Below are 18,115 nucleotides of genomic sequence, written 5' to 3' on the forward strand. Positions count from 1 at the left end.
GGCACTGGGGGCATAGGAAGGAGGCACTGGGGCACTAAGGACTTAGCAAGGAGGCACTCGGGCATAGGATGAAGGCACTCAGGCACTAAGGACATAGGAAAGAGGCACTGGGGGCACTAATGGCATAGGAAGGGGCACCAAGGAAATGGGAAGGAGGTACACTGTGCGAAAATAAAATAAAATTAATGTCACTTACTTTTTCGTTAAGTCACCTGATTGTGCCTATACTGGTACTTAAATTAGTATTGTAAAAACTTTATGCCCTATAAATGAAACTATACTTAAAGCAAGATCAGACTTTTGTAGTCATTCAACATGACCTCATGCTACAGGTTTAAGGCTGCTTTTTAAGCATGTTCATGTTAGGGGACTGGGGGGAGGGGAATTCTTATTTATGTTGCAAGGAGTTTGAAGTGTGGGCTCAGCGTTCCACTTGCTGCACGGATCCTCTCTGGAAGATCGAGCTCCTTACAGCTTGTGTGGAAGGCCCCACCCGCTTGCACATGCGCACTCAGGTTGTTTTTCACAAAGCTGCTCTTAAAGTGAGCTGGCAAGCAGCAGCCACCCTGTCTTTGTACAGACCACAGAGCAAGCGAGAGGTTGTCAGTATCCAGTGCTGTTACTTTTCTGAAATTTCAATGAACTCTCCGCAAAGATTGCACTGATTCTGCCCTTTTTTTATTGCACAGCAAGGGCATCGATCAGTGTATTTAAATATTACATTTTACATGATATCCTGAAACATTTTTTCTTACAATATATTTTTGTAGATTTTGTTACAAACATGGTGCTGGGAAAGGTGAAGGGTTTGACAATAAGCTTTGACTGTCTCAATGACAGTAATGTCCCTGTGTATTCCAGCGGGGACACAGTCTCAGGAAGGGTGACTCTAGAAGTTACTGGGGAAATTAGGGTAAAATCTCTTAAAATTCATGCAAGGGGGCATGCAAAAGTACGCTGGACTGAATCGAGAAATGCTGGATCCAACACTGCCTATACACAGAATTACACTGAAGAAGTAGAATATTTCAACCACAAGGACATTTTAATCGGGCACGAAAGAGGTAAGTTGTGTTTTTATTTTATATGACTGAAAGGTTGCAAATCTATACGGCTTGTGTGTGTTTGTCTTTTGCTAAGTGCAGTCCAGTTTTAATTTATAAGGCAATATGTTAGAAATGGGAGTGCATCTCTTGCAAGAGTTGCATTTTCAGATACTCTCGTTCTCCAGGTAACCTGCATTACGCTGCATATTTATATAGTTAAATATTTTTTGTTTTTTAGTAAAAGATGAATCGTTACGAATGATAGTAATCCTAGCTCACTTTTTAGCTGACCCTCCATGAGAAGTAAAATCAATTTTATAGATGCCTATTCTCTGTATTGCTTTTATTGGGGCAAACAGTAAAAAAAAAGGGTTCAGTATTGGAATAATATTGCCAATTTTATATTTAATGTTGCTGCCATTGCGAATTTTAAGAAAATTTACTCCTCTCCTTTGTATCCTGTCCAACTTCCCTCATTTGAAGGGACTGCAGTTGCAAGCCCTGGATAAAAGTCGTTTCCAGGAAGCATTTTCTCGTACTGGAACCTAGTCTAAGGAACTGTCAGGGCTCAGATCTGCCGTTGGGATTGTTAAATTGGGGAAGTAAGACTCAGGACTTGTTTTTCTGAAGTTTCCACCCTTTGTTAGAAGCGGTTCAATCCTGTTTCGGACTACTGGTGTGGAGGAGGAGGAGGCGGGGGCGCCCGGCTTCTCTGCTTGGTCAGAGACATCAGCTGGTGCCAATGACTTCATACTCTTGCAAGGGAATAGCTTAAAGAAAAATAAAAGATTTATATAATTTGTGGCTTCTTCCTTTGTCATGAAAGGAGTCTGAATGGAACACTTTCTTTAACTCCCCTAAGGACTAAAGATAATTAAGAAATCGTGCGGAGGAGTTTTGCAGTGAGATTCTGCGTTCGGAATGCGCTCAATACTACAAACACAATTCAGAATGATAATTTTCTGTAATTCAGAGTAGTTTGGAAACTTGTAGCCGTGGCAATTCTCAAGTGGATCGTGGGGTGTTCCCACTGATATTCTCTCCGTCTTTTTCGTCCTTTATCAGCATCAGGAACCGGCTACAGTTCCCCGTTATTCTCGGTAATATGCATTGGCAGTGCACAGCAAAAGAACATGCTTGTGGGGATGAGCAGAGTATCTCTCAGACTAGCTTAGCAGTGAAGCAGCGCCTTCTCAGTGGGTGATTGGTAGAGCCGGTTTGTTAGTCTGTTGCTAGGAGGACGGCCACCGCCGATTGGTCGGTGCTGTTGCTTGCAGGATTTGAGACGGTTAAAGGGGGAAGGGACTCCGGAATTGTTCTTCCGGGATTCCCATTATCCCGACGGGCGCTGCTTTACAGTAGATTCTATGCCTCTTTCTAGGTCTCGGGGTGAACAGGGGAAGGGTGGCATTTTCTGTTGATTGATATAGCTTGAGTATGGAACCATAAAAGAGAAATCATGTTTTTGGGATGTTTTCATAGTGGGAAGGAATGGGCTAGGGCAAGCTTATTTTTTGCCATACAAATCTGACGTGACAGTTACCCATCATCTGCCCTTTTTTGTGTATGTTGTAGTTGAAGCTCCATAAAGCAGAACGCTCAGAGCCGTGGAGAACGTGACGATTTAGTTATCCTTATGTTGCCGAAGCTAAGCGAAAGAGGAAGGGGACTTGATATATCGCCTTTTAGTTAGTCAACGTGGTTTTACATATTATATACAGGTACTCATTTTGTACCCAAGACAACGGAGGGTTAAGTGGCTTTACCTAGAGTCATAAGGAGCTGCAGTGGGAACTGAACTCAGTTCCACCAGTTCTTAGGACGCTCTAGTAACCACTAGGCTATTTCCTGTTTGCTATCACGACTAGATGGAGTTCTAGCTCATGAGAGCTAGTAAAAAAAAATATATATATATCAATTTTTTGTTTTTATTAATTTTTCTAGCGATAAGTTTTGTGTGTGTTTTTTTAAGCGGCATCGGCAAGCACTCGAGCGAGCTGTCACATCCTTGCCGGCTGCCTCAAAGCAGGAAGTGGCCGTTGGTAGGGAGGGGGCGTAGCGTTAACGTCAGCATGGTAGGCTGTGCTGCGACAGCCTATGCAGCACTGTGGGTAATGTATATGCATATGAGAGACTGGCTGGGGCTCTGCTTGCACCGGTTTAGGCCGGTCCTCTCCTGCTCCAGTCTGCTGCTGATTGACAGCTCAGCACTTGTTTACCACACAGTCTTGCCTCTGCTGTTCTGGTAGCTTAGTGCACACTGCTGAGCTAGCATAAAATTTCAACAAAAAGAGTACGATATAGAGGGTATAGATAGAAAACTCACGAACTAACGAAAGAAAATGTGTGTGCCTTTTTTTTTTATTAAGAGTCTGGTCCTGGTTTTATATATACAGTACTGTATAATATTTTACAAAACACTAACTGAGTGGAAAGGTAAGTTCAGACAAAGTGTTTTGTGAATATTACCGTACATAAAGGTCAAATTATATAGAGAATGTAAGTTTGAGTAAAGCAATTGATAAAAAGGATTCATTATTAGATAGGTACATGGGTTAGCAGCTTATGATTTTTGTATATCTGTTCGGTCTTCCTTGATACTATTCACCCCATATCCTGTAGGATTACATATGAGGAATGAAGTAGCTGCCTAATGTTTAGTACACAGTGGCTGAGAACCTGGGGAACTGGGTTTAATTCCCACTGCAGCTCCCCTGGTTAGGTCACTTAACCCTCCATTGCCCCAGGTACAGAAAGGCAGTACAGTTTATCAGTTCCATGACTTACGGTTTCTCATTTTTCAAGGGACACAGTGCTGATTGTACCTCTAGTAAGACAATAATGTAATATGTGCATTTGGGCTTATCTGTTCTTTTTCCCTTTAGATATGCATGACACATTTCTGTGTACTTGAGAGAATCTAGGGTTTACCCAATATAATCCAACTGCTTCACCATATTTTGCTTCCCTGTCACAGTCCATAATATGCAGAAGCAAAATACAACTAAATCATCAGAAACTGCTCCTTCTCTTCTACTGTACCCCAAATCTCCTCCATGTACTGTATTTTCCAACCTTCCCCCCCCCTCCCCCTCAGAAGCCTGATTATGCAGATGAGTATTTCCTGTTTCTATAACAGGCCTGTGAGCATATCAAAAGCTTGGAAGACTGTCAGTCTGGAGCTTGGAAGCAGCAACCTGTTTTGCTGCCTGGTGGGTTAGGTTAGGTAATTCCCTCTGCTCAAGAAATCTTTAACTGAGTGACCCTGACAATTATAGCCACCTTGACTTGCAGTGTAATTGCACTGTGGTTTGAAATGTACTCAACATTCTAGATACATTTCCCGTTAGAGGTTAAGTGCCTTCTGAGTTCCTAGATCTGCTCAAAATCGTGACAGACTCTGTGAACATATCTGGAATTCATTTTTAGTAGTTCTCTTAGCTAGGTGACTTCTCTAGTTATGCCAAGCTCTGTGACTTGTATGCTTTTTGACCCATGGAATCCTGTGCTGATGCTTCTGTGCTATGTGTGCTGTACCTACTGCATATCTTGCTACTATATTTACCTTCTCTGGTTGGTGAGTGTGGTGAAGATACTTCTAACAGGTCATCTTGGTGTTTAGTTAGTCTCCACAACTGTTATATTTTTATGTGGCTCTCCATCACCTAGTTAAGGGAGAAGTATGGAAGTATTAAGAATGTTGCAGTAATATGTGAGGCTCCCAGAATCTGCAGTTTGTAATGCATTAGTCTAGCCCTAGAAGGATACTGTGTTTTTTGCAAACAGGATCAAGGGTGTCACACAGTATGTGGCACTGCACAATTAAAAGGATACAACAGCACAATGTTATCCACTAGCTTTATTGCCAAAGCTGAGGCTGCTACTGCATCCAGAGGAGTGCTGTAGTATGCTGTGTGGGTGATGCTTTCTCCCATATGGCTGCATTAGAAGCTTGTTTTTACCATGCATAAGGTAAGCATAAGGCTGGGGCTGCACAGTGTGTCAACTTGAGGTATTTTTTTGTTGTGTTTTTTTTTTTAAATAACAAAGGCTTTCTCTTCTGCTTTTTCTTATAGCTATCACTCTATAATCTTATACTAGGTCAAGCGTATCTTGGTAAAACAAGGATAGTCTGTATTCTAGGTGGTAGCAGGTGTTATTGCTCTGGTCCTAGCAGAAGTCTTGATACTGCTCTTTAGGCTGGCAAAACTGCAATTTCTTCCTGGTTTACCTTTAATTTACAAGCTAAAGCTTCTCCCAACAGGATCTTGCTGTCTTGGATTCAACTTCCTTTATCTGATGAGCACACTTCCTTTATCTGATGAGCATCTCCACACTGGTTTTCCCAGGGAATTCTCTTCTAGTTTAGAACTGGATTCTCTAATATAGATAGTAAAATCTGATGGGCCGCTATCGCAGCCATAAATATAACAATTTCAAAAAGACAAGTCATTCTTGAAGAACCATGCATGCAAATGAGGATCACAGATGGTTGCCAAATTTACATGAGATAGTCGCTGGTGATAGTGAAATAATCCACGGAAAGAGACATAAATATATGCATGTGCCGGGAGAAATTAACACCATAGGCACTCATATCGTGTGCGTGCCTTTTTAGAGTGCAATATATGCACATGTCATAGGCACAATTGGATGGAGGGGAGGTGCAAGTGTCTGCTTTCAACAAGCATGCGTAAGACACACCTTTTGTACATGTGCCTGAGGCACATGCTTTTTAGATTTTTTTCCCCCAAAACTTATACTGCTATAGTTTATGTGAATGTTGTTTTTTTTTTTTTAGGGGGGGGTTAAATTATATTTTATCATGAGCCACAGCCAGAAACACACACCTGAGATGCGTGTTTCACAGTACCGATACCTCTGGACAAGTCGTTAATTTTTGGTCATCAAAAGCCAGCACTGCGCTTGGAGAATCACCCAGTGATGATGGAGAATCGCCCAGAGTGCTCGTTTAAATATTGTGTCCATTTTACCACCATTTTAATATTTATGACCTTGTTGTAATACATCTGCATGGTAGCGTCAGAGGCTGCTAGGAAGTTCGGAAAAGACCACGGTGCGCCAAACTCATAATCACGCAATAAAATATTGCCATGCTAAACCGGCTGGAGCTGGTTTAGCGACCATCATTAAAGGCAGGGTAAGTTTTGAGAACCTGGCCCTTACTTAATGCCTGTGAAAAATGTGATGGGTTTTCTGTGTACCCCTGTGTACCATTTCCCTTCATAGGAGACAGCAAATAAGTATTGTTTGTCCTTAAATAATTTTATGCTAAAAATACACTTCACTGTGTAGCACTTTGACTTGCTTGGCATCACAAATGGGATACTGGCCAGATTACTGACTACAGGAAAACCAGCAATTACTACTTTATTAAAACTCGTAGATCCTGTGCAAATCTCCAGGTGTTTTTCGTCTCTGGCCTCTCTGATGGGTGAGGTGCAAGGATATATAAGGCCTTGATTTAACTATTCTGCTATGACTGGTCTAATCCCTTTAAGAGCTTTTCAAGTGATTCACCCCGCACCTGAGCCCAGAAGCACTAAAGCCAGCGATTGTCGCTAAATCTGTTTTAACGGCTTTAGCAATGATTGCATTTGCCGATCCGATACAGAAATCGGCTCACCACCTGGTTTTCTGCACGATCATTCATTCCCCGATCCAACCATGCAAATAAACTGATTAATACTAAAATGCTATGTAAACTAGTAGAACGATTTCTGCTCTTAACATGGCTTCCTGATGCACTAAAAAAGACTGGTCAAAACTAGTTGCTTACCTGTCTTACTTTTTTTTTTTTTGTTTGTTTTCATGGGCACAGATGCTGTGTGCATGTTACACACGTACAATTATCTGTCCCATTTTTTTTTTTTTAAAGAAGCACCCACCAACTGATGACGGCTTTACTCGACAAACTGGCATCATGAACCACTCCCTCCCTCCACGTCAACGAAAACAGCAGGAGAAATACCCACTTCCTCCTGCCATGCTGACTCCCCCTCCCCCCACCGTGAAAGAAAATTGGCAGTAGGCATGCCCACTCCCTCCTGCCATGGCGACTCCCAACCCCCCCATGGTAGCAAAACAGCAGAAGAGATGCCCACTCCCTCTTGCCACCAAAGGCCCACCCCCATACCTTGGGCAAGGCCTAGGCATCTGAGGCAATCGGGATCGGCCTTAGGTTCCTCCCTGTGCATCATATGATGCACTGGGGAGGAAAAGACCCACCATTTTGAATTGGCAGGACTATGAGCGGAACGAACTGAGCTTCTCTCCTGCTCAAACTTCTATAAAAAAAAGTACAGGGGGAGGTTCAGAGGGTAAGGGGTGGCAGGAGGGAGTGGGCATCCATCCTGCCTTTTCTCAGGGGGGAAGAGGGAGGATAAAGGATGTTGGAGGGGGCTTTTGGTAGCAGGAGGGAGTGGGCATGCCTCCTGCAGTTTCGCTATCAAGGGGGGGGGGGATGGGGTTGGTCAGGGGGATGGGGTTGGTCGGCATGGCAGGAGGGAGTGGGCATTCCTCCTGCTGTTTCACTGGGGGGGGGAGCATGGTTCTGGTTTGTCAAAGAGAGCTGTCATCGGTTGGGGGGCGCTTTTTTTATGGGACAGATATTGTGCTGTAGCTTGCCTTGGATGAATCTCTTCATAAATTGGTTTTTAAATCCCAATAGATAAAAATGACAGATATTGTACTACCAGTGTTTTTGGCTTTGTAGGATCAATAGTGATTTTAATAGATTAATCCTCCAGGATCTCACTTCATTAGGACCTGCTTGCCCATAAATGGTTTGGCACTCCTACCTAGTTCATCTTCCTGCCCAATTTTGCTGCTCCTCTGCTTCTGATTTAGGCCCCCTTTTATCAAGCCGCATTAGGGTTTTTTTTATCACCGGCCGCTGCTGTAAAACTCTAACGCTCAAAGGAATTCTATGAGCATTTGAGCTTTTAACCCAGCAGCTGGTGATTTAAAAAAAAACCCTTGCACGGCTTGATAAAAGGGGACCTTAACTAGCTCAGGAATTTATTGGAAAAGTAGTTTGTAATAGACTGTGTGCAACCTAATTTACATTGGATCAAGGAGAACTGTACGATCCTTTTTAAGGGTCCAACTTCCACACTGACAGGTTTAAAAATCTGTTGTTTAATAGCGGTACTGTGATATAAGCAACCATGGAAGGTATTTTCCCTGCAGGGGGAATATAGTAAACCTTATCACTAAGGGCTGACTTAGGAGCGGCGCCCCAACCACCTGACCATTTGCTTTAATTGTTGAGAGACCAAGGCATAGAGCTGCATGGCTTCTCTTCTTCATAATACCTTCCTCTAGTCAGTCTAACTCATCCTACTACAAACATGATTGACTACTGGAATGATTCTATATCGCAAGCGCTGGACAACAGTGTTCTCCTAAACTATCGCACCTTGCATTGTACTAATCTCACTCAAATTTGAAACACAGGCTTGCAGACAACTTGAAAGTCAATCCCCAATGCACAGATTACTGTGGAAGAAGGCAATTAATTCCTAAACTACAATGTAGCGGGAATAAAAAAACAGTACTTTGCCACAGAAATTGAAAATAGCAACTTTGATTCAAAACAACTCTTTCATATTATGTGCACACTAACTACACCCCCTGTGCCAGACCAGTCAAATATCGCATCCCAATCAAGCACTCAAGAATTAGCTGATTACTTCTTAGATAAAATAAAGAACATTCAAGCAGATACTAGGCAAATGGCTTGCACCTTCATGACTGAACTGCCATACAAGCCCACTTTAGATGAACTACTGTCCTGCAGACAGAATCTAGAACAACTTTGCCCCATAACCACAACTGAAGTCACCATACTCCTCAATAAACAATCCAAACACTGCAGTACCCTTGCATCAGATGCCATTAATCAATGGCTAACCAGATTCCTCAGCTTTCCTGCTCCATGAAGGAACCTTGCCACGCCAAATGGGCCACATAGCTTTAACTCCCATTCCTAAAGCCCAGAGTGTAGACTTACCATTCCCTCCAGCTATAGTCCTATTGCAGGAATACCTATATTGACCAAATTACTTGAAACAATATCTGCAAACAACTGAACAAATATATTGAAAAACACTTTTGCCTACATCCAACTCAATATGGATTCAGATCCCAATACAGTACATAATTACTACTTCTCACACTAACAATATCGAGCAATCTCTATGCAAAGGAAAACAAGCAATTCTACTTCAACATCTTGGCAGCCTTTGATGCTGTGGACCACAACCTCCTGTTCTTGAAACTCTGAAATCAGAATAGGAGGATCAGTAGTTGATTAGTTTAACTTATTCCTAACCAATAGAGAATACTTCATATGGAAGGATACCACCTCTCAAAGCTAGAGATCTTTTTGTGGTGTACCTCAGTGTTCCCCTCTATCTATAATATTCAAACTATAAGCCCCCCCTTGGCAAAATCAAATTTAAAATGGTGAACAACTCCTAACCTACGCTGATGACATCTTCTTCTGTTGCAGATCTACCCAATCTCCCCAAACATTGCAGAATTAATTTTGGAAGGAACTAATTCTGGGCAAACAACAAGCTCAAGCTGAATGCCGCGCCAAGGCAAAGTTACTCTGGTTCATACCACCAACAATCAGTCCCTAATTCTGTCTTCCTTCTGTCTCGAACCATACTCGAAGTACAAAACTTGTCTAAAATCCTTGGAATTGCCCTGGACTCTTTTCAAATCTCTGGAGGGGAGGGAAAAAAACATCCAATACCATCAAACACATCAGTTTCATCAGGCCCTTTTATGAACACCACTTAATGCTCATTCTCTCCCTGCTAGACTATTGCAACTCCTTGTATGCTGGTTTAAGCGCTAAAGAACTATACAGACAAAATACAGTGGTTAAACTAATATTCAGGCTCAGGAAGTTTGACTCTAACTGAATACTACAGTAAGCTCCACTGGTTGCCCATTAAGTCTTGGATCTCCTTCAAAGCATCATGCATTATGTTCTATATTTGCAACAATCATTAACCAAAGGAACTAATCCAGTTCTTTAGGCTATACTAACATCAGCCTGAATCACCAACAGATCGCAGATGGCAATACCCACACCTAAAGGAACAAAGTACATTCCCATCTTCAAAGTTGCTGTTTACCAATGTTGCTCTCAGTATATGGAACAACCTACCACTGGACACTAGAAAGGAAACTTGCTACCAAAAATTCAGAAGAAAGCTAAAAAGATTTCTTTATGGCATGCAACCAAGACAGATTCAATATCTACTGCTTGTCTCTTCCAGTGGAGTACATTGAACAATTTCCATTCAGACTTCTTGCACTTTCACATAGAGTCCATATGGTACTCTACTAATGGTATTCTAAATTAGTTTTCTTTAGTCTACATCTGTACTACCTGCTTGAGTTCTCTATATAATGGAACATTCATTGGGGGTTTTTTGTTTGTTTGTTTTACAACTGTTCTCTGTAGCTCCCAGTGATATGCACAGGTTCTTAACATTGTAAATCACCTTGATCCTTTATAGGCATAGAGTGATCTAGAAATCCTGGATTAAATTAGATTTATGTCCATACTTCCCACAAGGAAAGCATGGTTCTTCTTCCTGCAGTCGGAGTCCCCCTCTTCCACGTCTACCAAGCCTTTCTTGGACTCCACCTGTTCCTCTCCCTCTTGACCCTAGCTCTGTATTCTCCAGAAACCTCAACTGCAGTGCCAGTAACAGGTCTTTCTTTCTTGCTGTAGTTTTCAGACGAGTGTCAAATTGTGAATCGTTGTTGTTGTTTTTGTTTGGGGGGGGGGGGTTCTTTGTCTCCCAATCTGTACAAGTGACTTTTAACAGTTTTCTGTACCTCAGGTTTTAGCCCCCCACAAAATGACGAGTGCTGGTCAAAAATTTGTACCAGTCTTTCCCAGTATGCCCCCCTAGGGTTTTCCCTGGTTCCTGTTTGCACAGGTTTAATGCATGATCAGTCCAATTCACCTGGGAATACCTTATACACTGCATTTAGCAGCATGCTCTTTAATTTTAGGCTCTCAATTTTTCCCCTGGCATATTTTTGTGCTTTTGTAGTTTTGATGTATTAAAAGATATGCATCGATCCTATGAGGTTAGTTTTTTAGTACTGGTGAAATGTGGGGGGGGAGGGGGGTTGTTTGTTTGTTTGTTTTAAACTCTGAAATCTGTTTCTTGGTAAGCATCTGTGGTGGGCATTCTTCATTTATATAAATTGTAAGATTATTTTTGCATTCTATTTAAAATATGTTAGCTTTTATTTTGCTTGAGATGGGAAATCCCCTTTCCAAGATTTTATATAATTGGCTCTCTTCTGAGGTGTAACAGGATATTTCTAATGCAGTGAAGCCAGGATAGAATAAGGAAGGTCAAGTTGTTTACTGCAACTGTAAAACTCCTCCCAAAAATCTCTTGGCAAGGAAGTACTGTACCCAGAAACATGCTGCTACACTGTTCCCTTTGAATAATACTTGGTCACTTCCTAGGAGCTCCATTAGCCTCTGTTTGCTTGACGCTAGAGAGATTTCTTTATGGGATAAGGTGCCTTTGTATCCTCCTTTTGTCACAGGTTTCTTGGCAGAGGGGTGAAAGAAATGAGGCAGGTTTCAGAGGATGTTGAAGTCCTGAGTACATTTTAACATAGCCTACTGTAAATAGGAAATACAAGGTGTCCTTAAATGCACTTGGAAAACTAGTCAGCTTCTTTCCCTCCCCTAGCCTGCCTTGGAAGGTCCATGGCAGCCTTAGTATTCCATCACATCCCCTATATAAACCTCTAAAGAGGTCTGTGACAGAGCCTCAACTCCACTTATATTTCTACCTGTTACTGTCCCCCTGCCTACATTATGCTACACAAGATAATCTGTCCCAAGTTTGAATTGGAACTATGCTACACATGAAGTTAGTGGGGGGGAAGCAGCAATTTTGGGGGAGGATTTCATAGCAGCCTTTTGGGTTATGAAGAATTTTTGTTGTTTAAAATGTAAGTGTAGCATTTGCTTTAAAAGATTATCTTTGGACTGATTTGCTCATGCTGCATGTTTTTTTTAACCACCAAACTGGGTGGTTAAACCTCTTAAAATATTTATTTTTATTACAAACTACAGCAGCAGTCAATGCTGAAAATAAAGACAATATTAAGTGTTTCCTCTAGTCCACAGATGCACAAAATCTCTTTTAAACATTGTCTTTATTTTCAGCTTTGACTGCTCCTGTAGTTTGTAATAAAAATAAATATTTTAAGTTTCTTCATATACTACTGAAGGTACTCTATGTTTTTAAAAATTCACATTATCTTCTTATTTGAATAGGTTCACCTGAAGTATTTTTAATAGGTAATGACAAATACTATATGCCCATTTTCAGATACATTTTCATGTATGCTGTGTTAAATCTAAAGCAATGAATTTTGTCATTTATGGCATGAGTATTGATTTAACAGAACAATTCAGTACAAATGTTTGCTCTGTATGCCTCATGCTTGGGGTGGGGCCCTTTTTACCAAACAGTGGTCCATACTTGGGTCATAACCTTGAGCTAAGGTTATTTTTGCTGCCAGAAACTAATGGCCACCCACTAGTTTCTCCATTAGCTTTTGAGCCCTTACTACCACCTGTTTTATAGGTGGTACAGACTTGTTTGCTAAACCTGTGCTAATCAGTGTGCAGCAATGCCCATGCACTAACCAATTGAACACACCCATTCTTCACTTCCAGTGCCCTCATATCCCAAAATTACCACAGGATGCCTTAATATATGCCCTGCAGTAAACCATTCTTTTGTTGCAGTAAGCATTCATTAGTGCAGCTTAGTAAAAGGGGGGCCCCTTATTGAAGGAATGAAAACCTGGATTGTGAACAATTTAATATGTTTTGGGGTTTTTCTTTTTTTGCTTTTTAGATGATGACAATTCTGAAGAAGGTCTTACCACTATCCATTCAGGAAGACATGAATATGCATTCAGCTTTGAACTTCCACAAACGTGAGTATGACTTAATGATAGAAATATGCCTTGCTATGAATAGAGGTTCCAGGTAGAAAAACTAGCAGGCTAGCAGTGAAAAATATTATCCAGGAAGAACCTTATTGACCATTCTCTGTTTTATGAGCAGAATCTTGGAGAGGAGGGATAACTCAGGGGTGGGTACATCAGGTTTTCGGGTTTGTTTGTTTTTTGACAAAACATTACTAGATTCTTAAATCTGTCTTAATTTTGTGTAGCTGATAATTTTTTGTAGTATTCTTAAAGATGATTTCAAATTGCTAAAATTACTATGAAATACTTCTGAGTTGATCAGTATATTTTTTTTTTCCTATTTCATCTATTAATGATCAATCATTGAGATTCTTGGCTTCCCCAATGCAGTAGCATCTGCCACCATTTTGAAAGAGCTATTTTTTAACATAACTTGAGAACATAACGGTAACCATACTGGGTCAGTCCGGTGGTCCATCTAGCACAGTGGTTTCAAACTCAAACCCTTTGCAGGGCCACATTTTGGATTTATAGGTACTTGGAGGGCCGCAGAAAAAATAGTTAATGTCTTATTAAAGAAATGACAATTTTGCATGAGGTAAAACTCTTCATAGTTTATAAATCTTTCCTTTTGGCCAAGTCTCCAATAATAATATTGTCATTTATAGCTAAAGAGACATATGATCAAGAAACTGTTTTATTTTACTTTTGTGATTATGATAAACATACCGAGGGCCTCAAAATAGTACCTGGCAGGCCGCATGTGGCCCCCGGGCCACGAGTTTGAGACCACTGATCTAGCACAATCCTGCTTCCAACAATGGTCAATCAAGGTTTCATGTACTTGGCAGAATCCCAAAGAATAACAAGATTTCTATGCTACCAATCCCAGAGATAAGTAGTGGCTTTCCTATGTCTCTCTTAATAACACATTATGAACTTTTCCTCCAAATCTGTTTGAAATCCAGATATACTAACTGCTTTTACCACCTCATCCAGCAATAAGTTCCAGAGCTTAACTATTGATGTGAAAAAATATTTTCTTCTATTTGCTTTAAATATAACCTTGTAACTTGATGGAGTGTCCCCTATTCTTTGTATTTTGAAAGTATTAAAAAAATTTGATTTTAAGTTTACCCACTCTACTCCGCTCAGTATTTTATAGACCTCAATCATATACCCCCCCCCCCCCCGAGCTGTCTCATCTCTTTATTCACAGTTTATAGAAATATTTCTTAATGAAACAAAATAGGGGGGGGGGAAAAACTGACCTTTTTAATTAGTGCATCCAGCTGAAAGATTCTGCCTCATCCACCAGCACCACACACACAAATAAAGTTGCAATATTTTGCTTGGATGTGTATGTTGATCCTTATTGCATCTAATTGTTTTAATATGTGCAATATACTGATTATCAGTTTGATAACTCTATGTTGCTGGAGTCTAATTGATTTGCCTTTTTCTTTCCTGACACAGACCACTTGCTACCTCATTTGAAGGCAGACATGGCAGTGTGCGCTATTGGGTGAAAGCCGAACTACATAGAGCTTGGCTTCTACCAGTAAAACTAAAGAAGGAATTTACAGTTTTTGAACATATAGATATCAACACTCCTTCATTACTGGTAAGAATAGATGTAGTTATTAGTTGCTTGATTTTACCATATGTGCATTTAATCACTCAAAGCCCCCTCACATTTTTGTACCTATGGCAAATCCCTGTCTGTTGCCTGTTTAAAATGAAGTGGTGCCACTATAGATTCCTGCACACTATTACGTGACATGTAAAACCCAGCTGCCTTCATTTACAATCGCTCTCAGAGCCTACCTCCTTTGTTTTCTGAAACTAGCAAGCCTGACTAAAGCAGAGTTGGGATGGGAGCCAGTGTTCCTCCAACCCGTATACATGTGTGCATGTGCACGGTTCAGAAAGGGAGCGCACATGCCTAGCAACTGCAAGCAAAAAAAATCTTTGTTGATTTTATTGTGAACGTGGGCTATACTGCACACATCAGAGCGAGGCTGAAATCTTGTGCACAAAGACCCGGATTCTCTATATGGCACCAATTATCAGCGGTTGCCGATCGCATGTCAATCACGCAGCGGTGCCATATAGAGAATAGCACTTCTGGGATAGATAGGTGCCAGAAATATAGGCCATGAAAACCCTGGCCTACATTTCCAGTACCTATCTTTGCTATGAATCGCAGCTAACAACACTTACAGCGTTAGTTACACCCATAGTAGCTTTAGGTGTCTCTGGAGGTGCAATTCCGGCACCAGTAGGTGCTTTAAATTTAATGTTAATTGTCATTTCAAATGCTGCTTCACAATTAACTTAGGTTCCATTTATATATTTTTTAAAATATATTCTTTATTCATTTTAAAACATATACAATATGTGAAATACAGAGTAAATTATTCATTTTACAATATAGACATCACTTAAAATTTTTCAAATATTCATGCTTATTAATACCCTCCCCTCACCCACCAAAACTTTTCCAACCATTTTTCCAACCTTATTTACCTCCCATCCCTCCCCCCTCCCTGGATGTGCATATTAACTAATAACAAACCATAACTATAGAAATTCTACAAAGGATGTCAATGGGCCCCAAATTAATTTTAAATTTTCATTATTCCCTAATATGTCTAATATATAAATATGAGAAAATGAATGCTGCTATATTAGGTAACATTTATAGAATTTCCCTCTAAATGTTTTTTGTGCAGGCACGGGCCAGCAAAACTTCAGAGAGAGCATTGGTAGGGATCAAGTTTATGTGAAACACCTTTTTAAGATTAGATTTCAAAGGCATTTGAGTTTTTTGTAGTGATAACTCCTAGGAAATAACATGACAACATTAAATAAATCATTGCATTTCAGTCTTGGAGGCCTAGTTTGGTTCTTGAGCTATAGTTTATTGCCTTAGGCACAATATTCAAGCTTCACAAGAGCAAAGCAAGGTAACTTGGAAAACACAAGTATATTAGACAGCTTCTTTTAACTGAAGAGACTTTGATTTTACTTACTTATGCAAAGGTCTCTTATTTATTATTCTCACAAGCCCTCCAACAAGAGGCTCAAGGTATATACAAGTCAACATCAAAATACAATAGCTAACAAACTGGAACAAAACTAAACTTGATTTTTGTCTTATGTTGATAAGTTAATTATTTAACAGTGTTGTGTGCCACCAAATTAGGGTAGACTGTAATTTAACTGTGTTTGATTTACTCAGCATGACTTTACCGGGTAGGAGCAACTTCTATTTAGTTAATTCACACTATTTCCTAATCTAATATTCAGCAGAACATAACCAGTTAATGACATTGAATATCTGCTCAGACTAGGGTTACCAGATGTCCGGGAAAACCCAAGCATGTCCTCTCTTTAGAGGATATGTCCATGTGCCTGGACGGACTTTCCAAAACTTGCAGTTTGCCTGGGCTTTGGAAAGCCCTATAGCATCAGGAAAGCCTCTGAGCATGCGTGGATGACGTCATACGCACCCGTGTATGCTCGGAAGCCCTCCAAATCCAGTGGGGAAAGAAGAGCCTAAGCTGTATGGGGGTGGGACTGGGTGTGGAATGGGGTGGGGCCATGCATCCAGGATTTTTTAGTTTCAGATGGTAACCCTAGCTCAGACCATCTCATTACTAGCCAGTTATTGCCAAGGCAGAGCTGGGAGTTAACCCACTGAACTATGATTTTCAGTTCACTAGCTGGGTAACTACCCAGATAACAAATCTATCCTAACTTTATATAGGTACCAGTCCAGATATTGGAAGTACTCAGATAAGTGCCAGCCACTGTCCTGTCCTTGAATATTTAGATTTAGTATTTGTATCCAGGGAGACCTAATGCTATGTGGTAATAAGGTTGGGCCTGGAACCTAATGGAGCCATACAGCAGGTTAAAGTTGTTGTGGTTTTTTTGTTCACTTTATTAAATATGGGAGTTCCTGTTAGCTTCACAGGCAAGGAAGAAAATAACAAACTTTTCTTTAACTATACTCCTATGGTTCTGCTACCGTAGGACTATGACAGGCATTGCTGCCTCTAGTTAACAACATTTGCCAGTCAAACCTCTGGCTAGGTCATGAATATAGTTCTTCAGGGACCCCAGTTGAACTTGGCCTACCTGACTGTCACAGATGTAGTGGAGGCCTATTGTGCTCTAAACTTCCTGGACGATGTCCTCCTGGCTCCTTCCCTCCTGTATCATTTCCCCTCTGGGAAGAACTGAGTTTAAGGTGGTTCCACCATTGTATCATTAAAGGAGGGGGTTTGGTTGCTTCCTTACATGCTGAATATTGGGTATAAAATGCCTGTACAGTGTTTACAACAACACTGATTAGACACAGGCCGAATAACACCCAAACTATGTTGTGTATGTTGTAGTTTTAATTATTTTGTTTCATTTTCATGCACAATGAAACAAAATTTAAGAGACCAAAATTTAAAAACAAAAATGAAATTCACAAAACCTTTCATTGCATATTTGCTCCAAAAAGTAATTCCAGAAACTATATTGGCTAATTTATTTTAGGCTGGTATGCTTTCCAGACTGAGCAGGACAGGCATATATTATGGAAACTTTAAAGCAATGTTAGTTGTATTTCAGTGAGATTATAAAAATAAATTGATTTTAGAAAATACAAATTTTGAAATATCTGCATATAAGCAACAAATATAAAATAGAACTTGGAAAAAAACATATTGTACTTGCATTAATGTATTGAAAGAAGATATATGGTTCAATATTTTTATTTTGTGTTTTCTTTTACAGTCACCCCAAGCAGGCACAAAAGAGAAGACCCTCTGTTGCTGGCTCTGTACCTCAGGTCCAATCTCCCTAAGTGCCAAAATAGAAAGGAAGGGCTATACCCCAGGTATGTAACAGTAACTGTTTCCTCACCATCATATTTTGAGTGTGTTTGCATGTGGTGTCCCCCTCCCCTCCCTCTCCCTCCATGTTGGTACTCGTACGCTGAGAACTGATTAGTATTTGCAAAAAGTGTTGTTTTTTTTAAATTAATC

At 40.5% G+C, this 18,115-nt stretch overlaps 1 protein-coding gene across 1 annotated transcript in view; it reads left to right on the top strand.

Moving 5' to 3' along the window:
* The first annotated feature begins 582 nt into the window (after window positions 1-582).
* The window catches only part of ARRDC3 (arrestin domain containing 3), a 29,127-nt gene continuing 11,594 nt past the window's right edge, over window positions 583-18,115 (top strand). The window contains exons 1-4 of the mRNA XM_033919686.1: window positions 583-1,064; window positions 12,995-13,076; window positions 14,547-14,694; window positions 17,865-17,967. Of these exons, the coding sequence (XP_033775577.1) occupies window positions 785-1,064; window positions 12,995-13,076; window positions 14,547-14,694; window positions 17,865-17,967 (613 nt within the window). The 5' untranslated portion in view covers window positions 583-784. The remainder of the gene's footprint in view (window positions 1,065-12,994; window positions 13,077-14,546; window positions 14,695-17,864; window positions 17,968-18,115) is intronic.

This window comes from Geotrypetes seraphini, chromosome 1 (assembly GCF_902459505.1).
Source record: "Geotrypetes seraphini chromosome 1, aGeoSer1.1, whole genome shotgun sequence".
NCBI classification, from domain to species: Eukaryota; Metazoa; Chordata; class Amphibia; order Gymnophiona; family Dermophiidae; genus Geotrypetes; species Geotrypetes seraphini.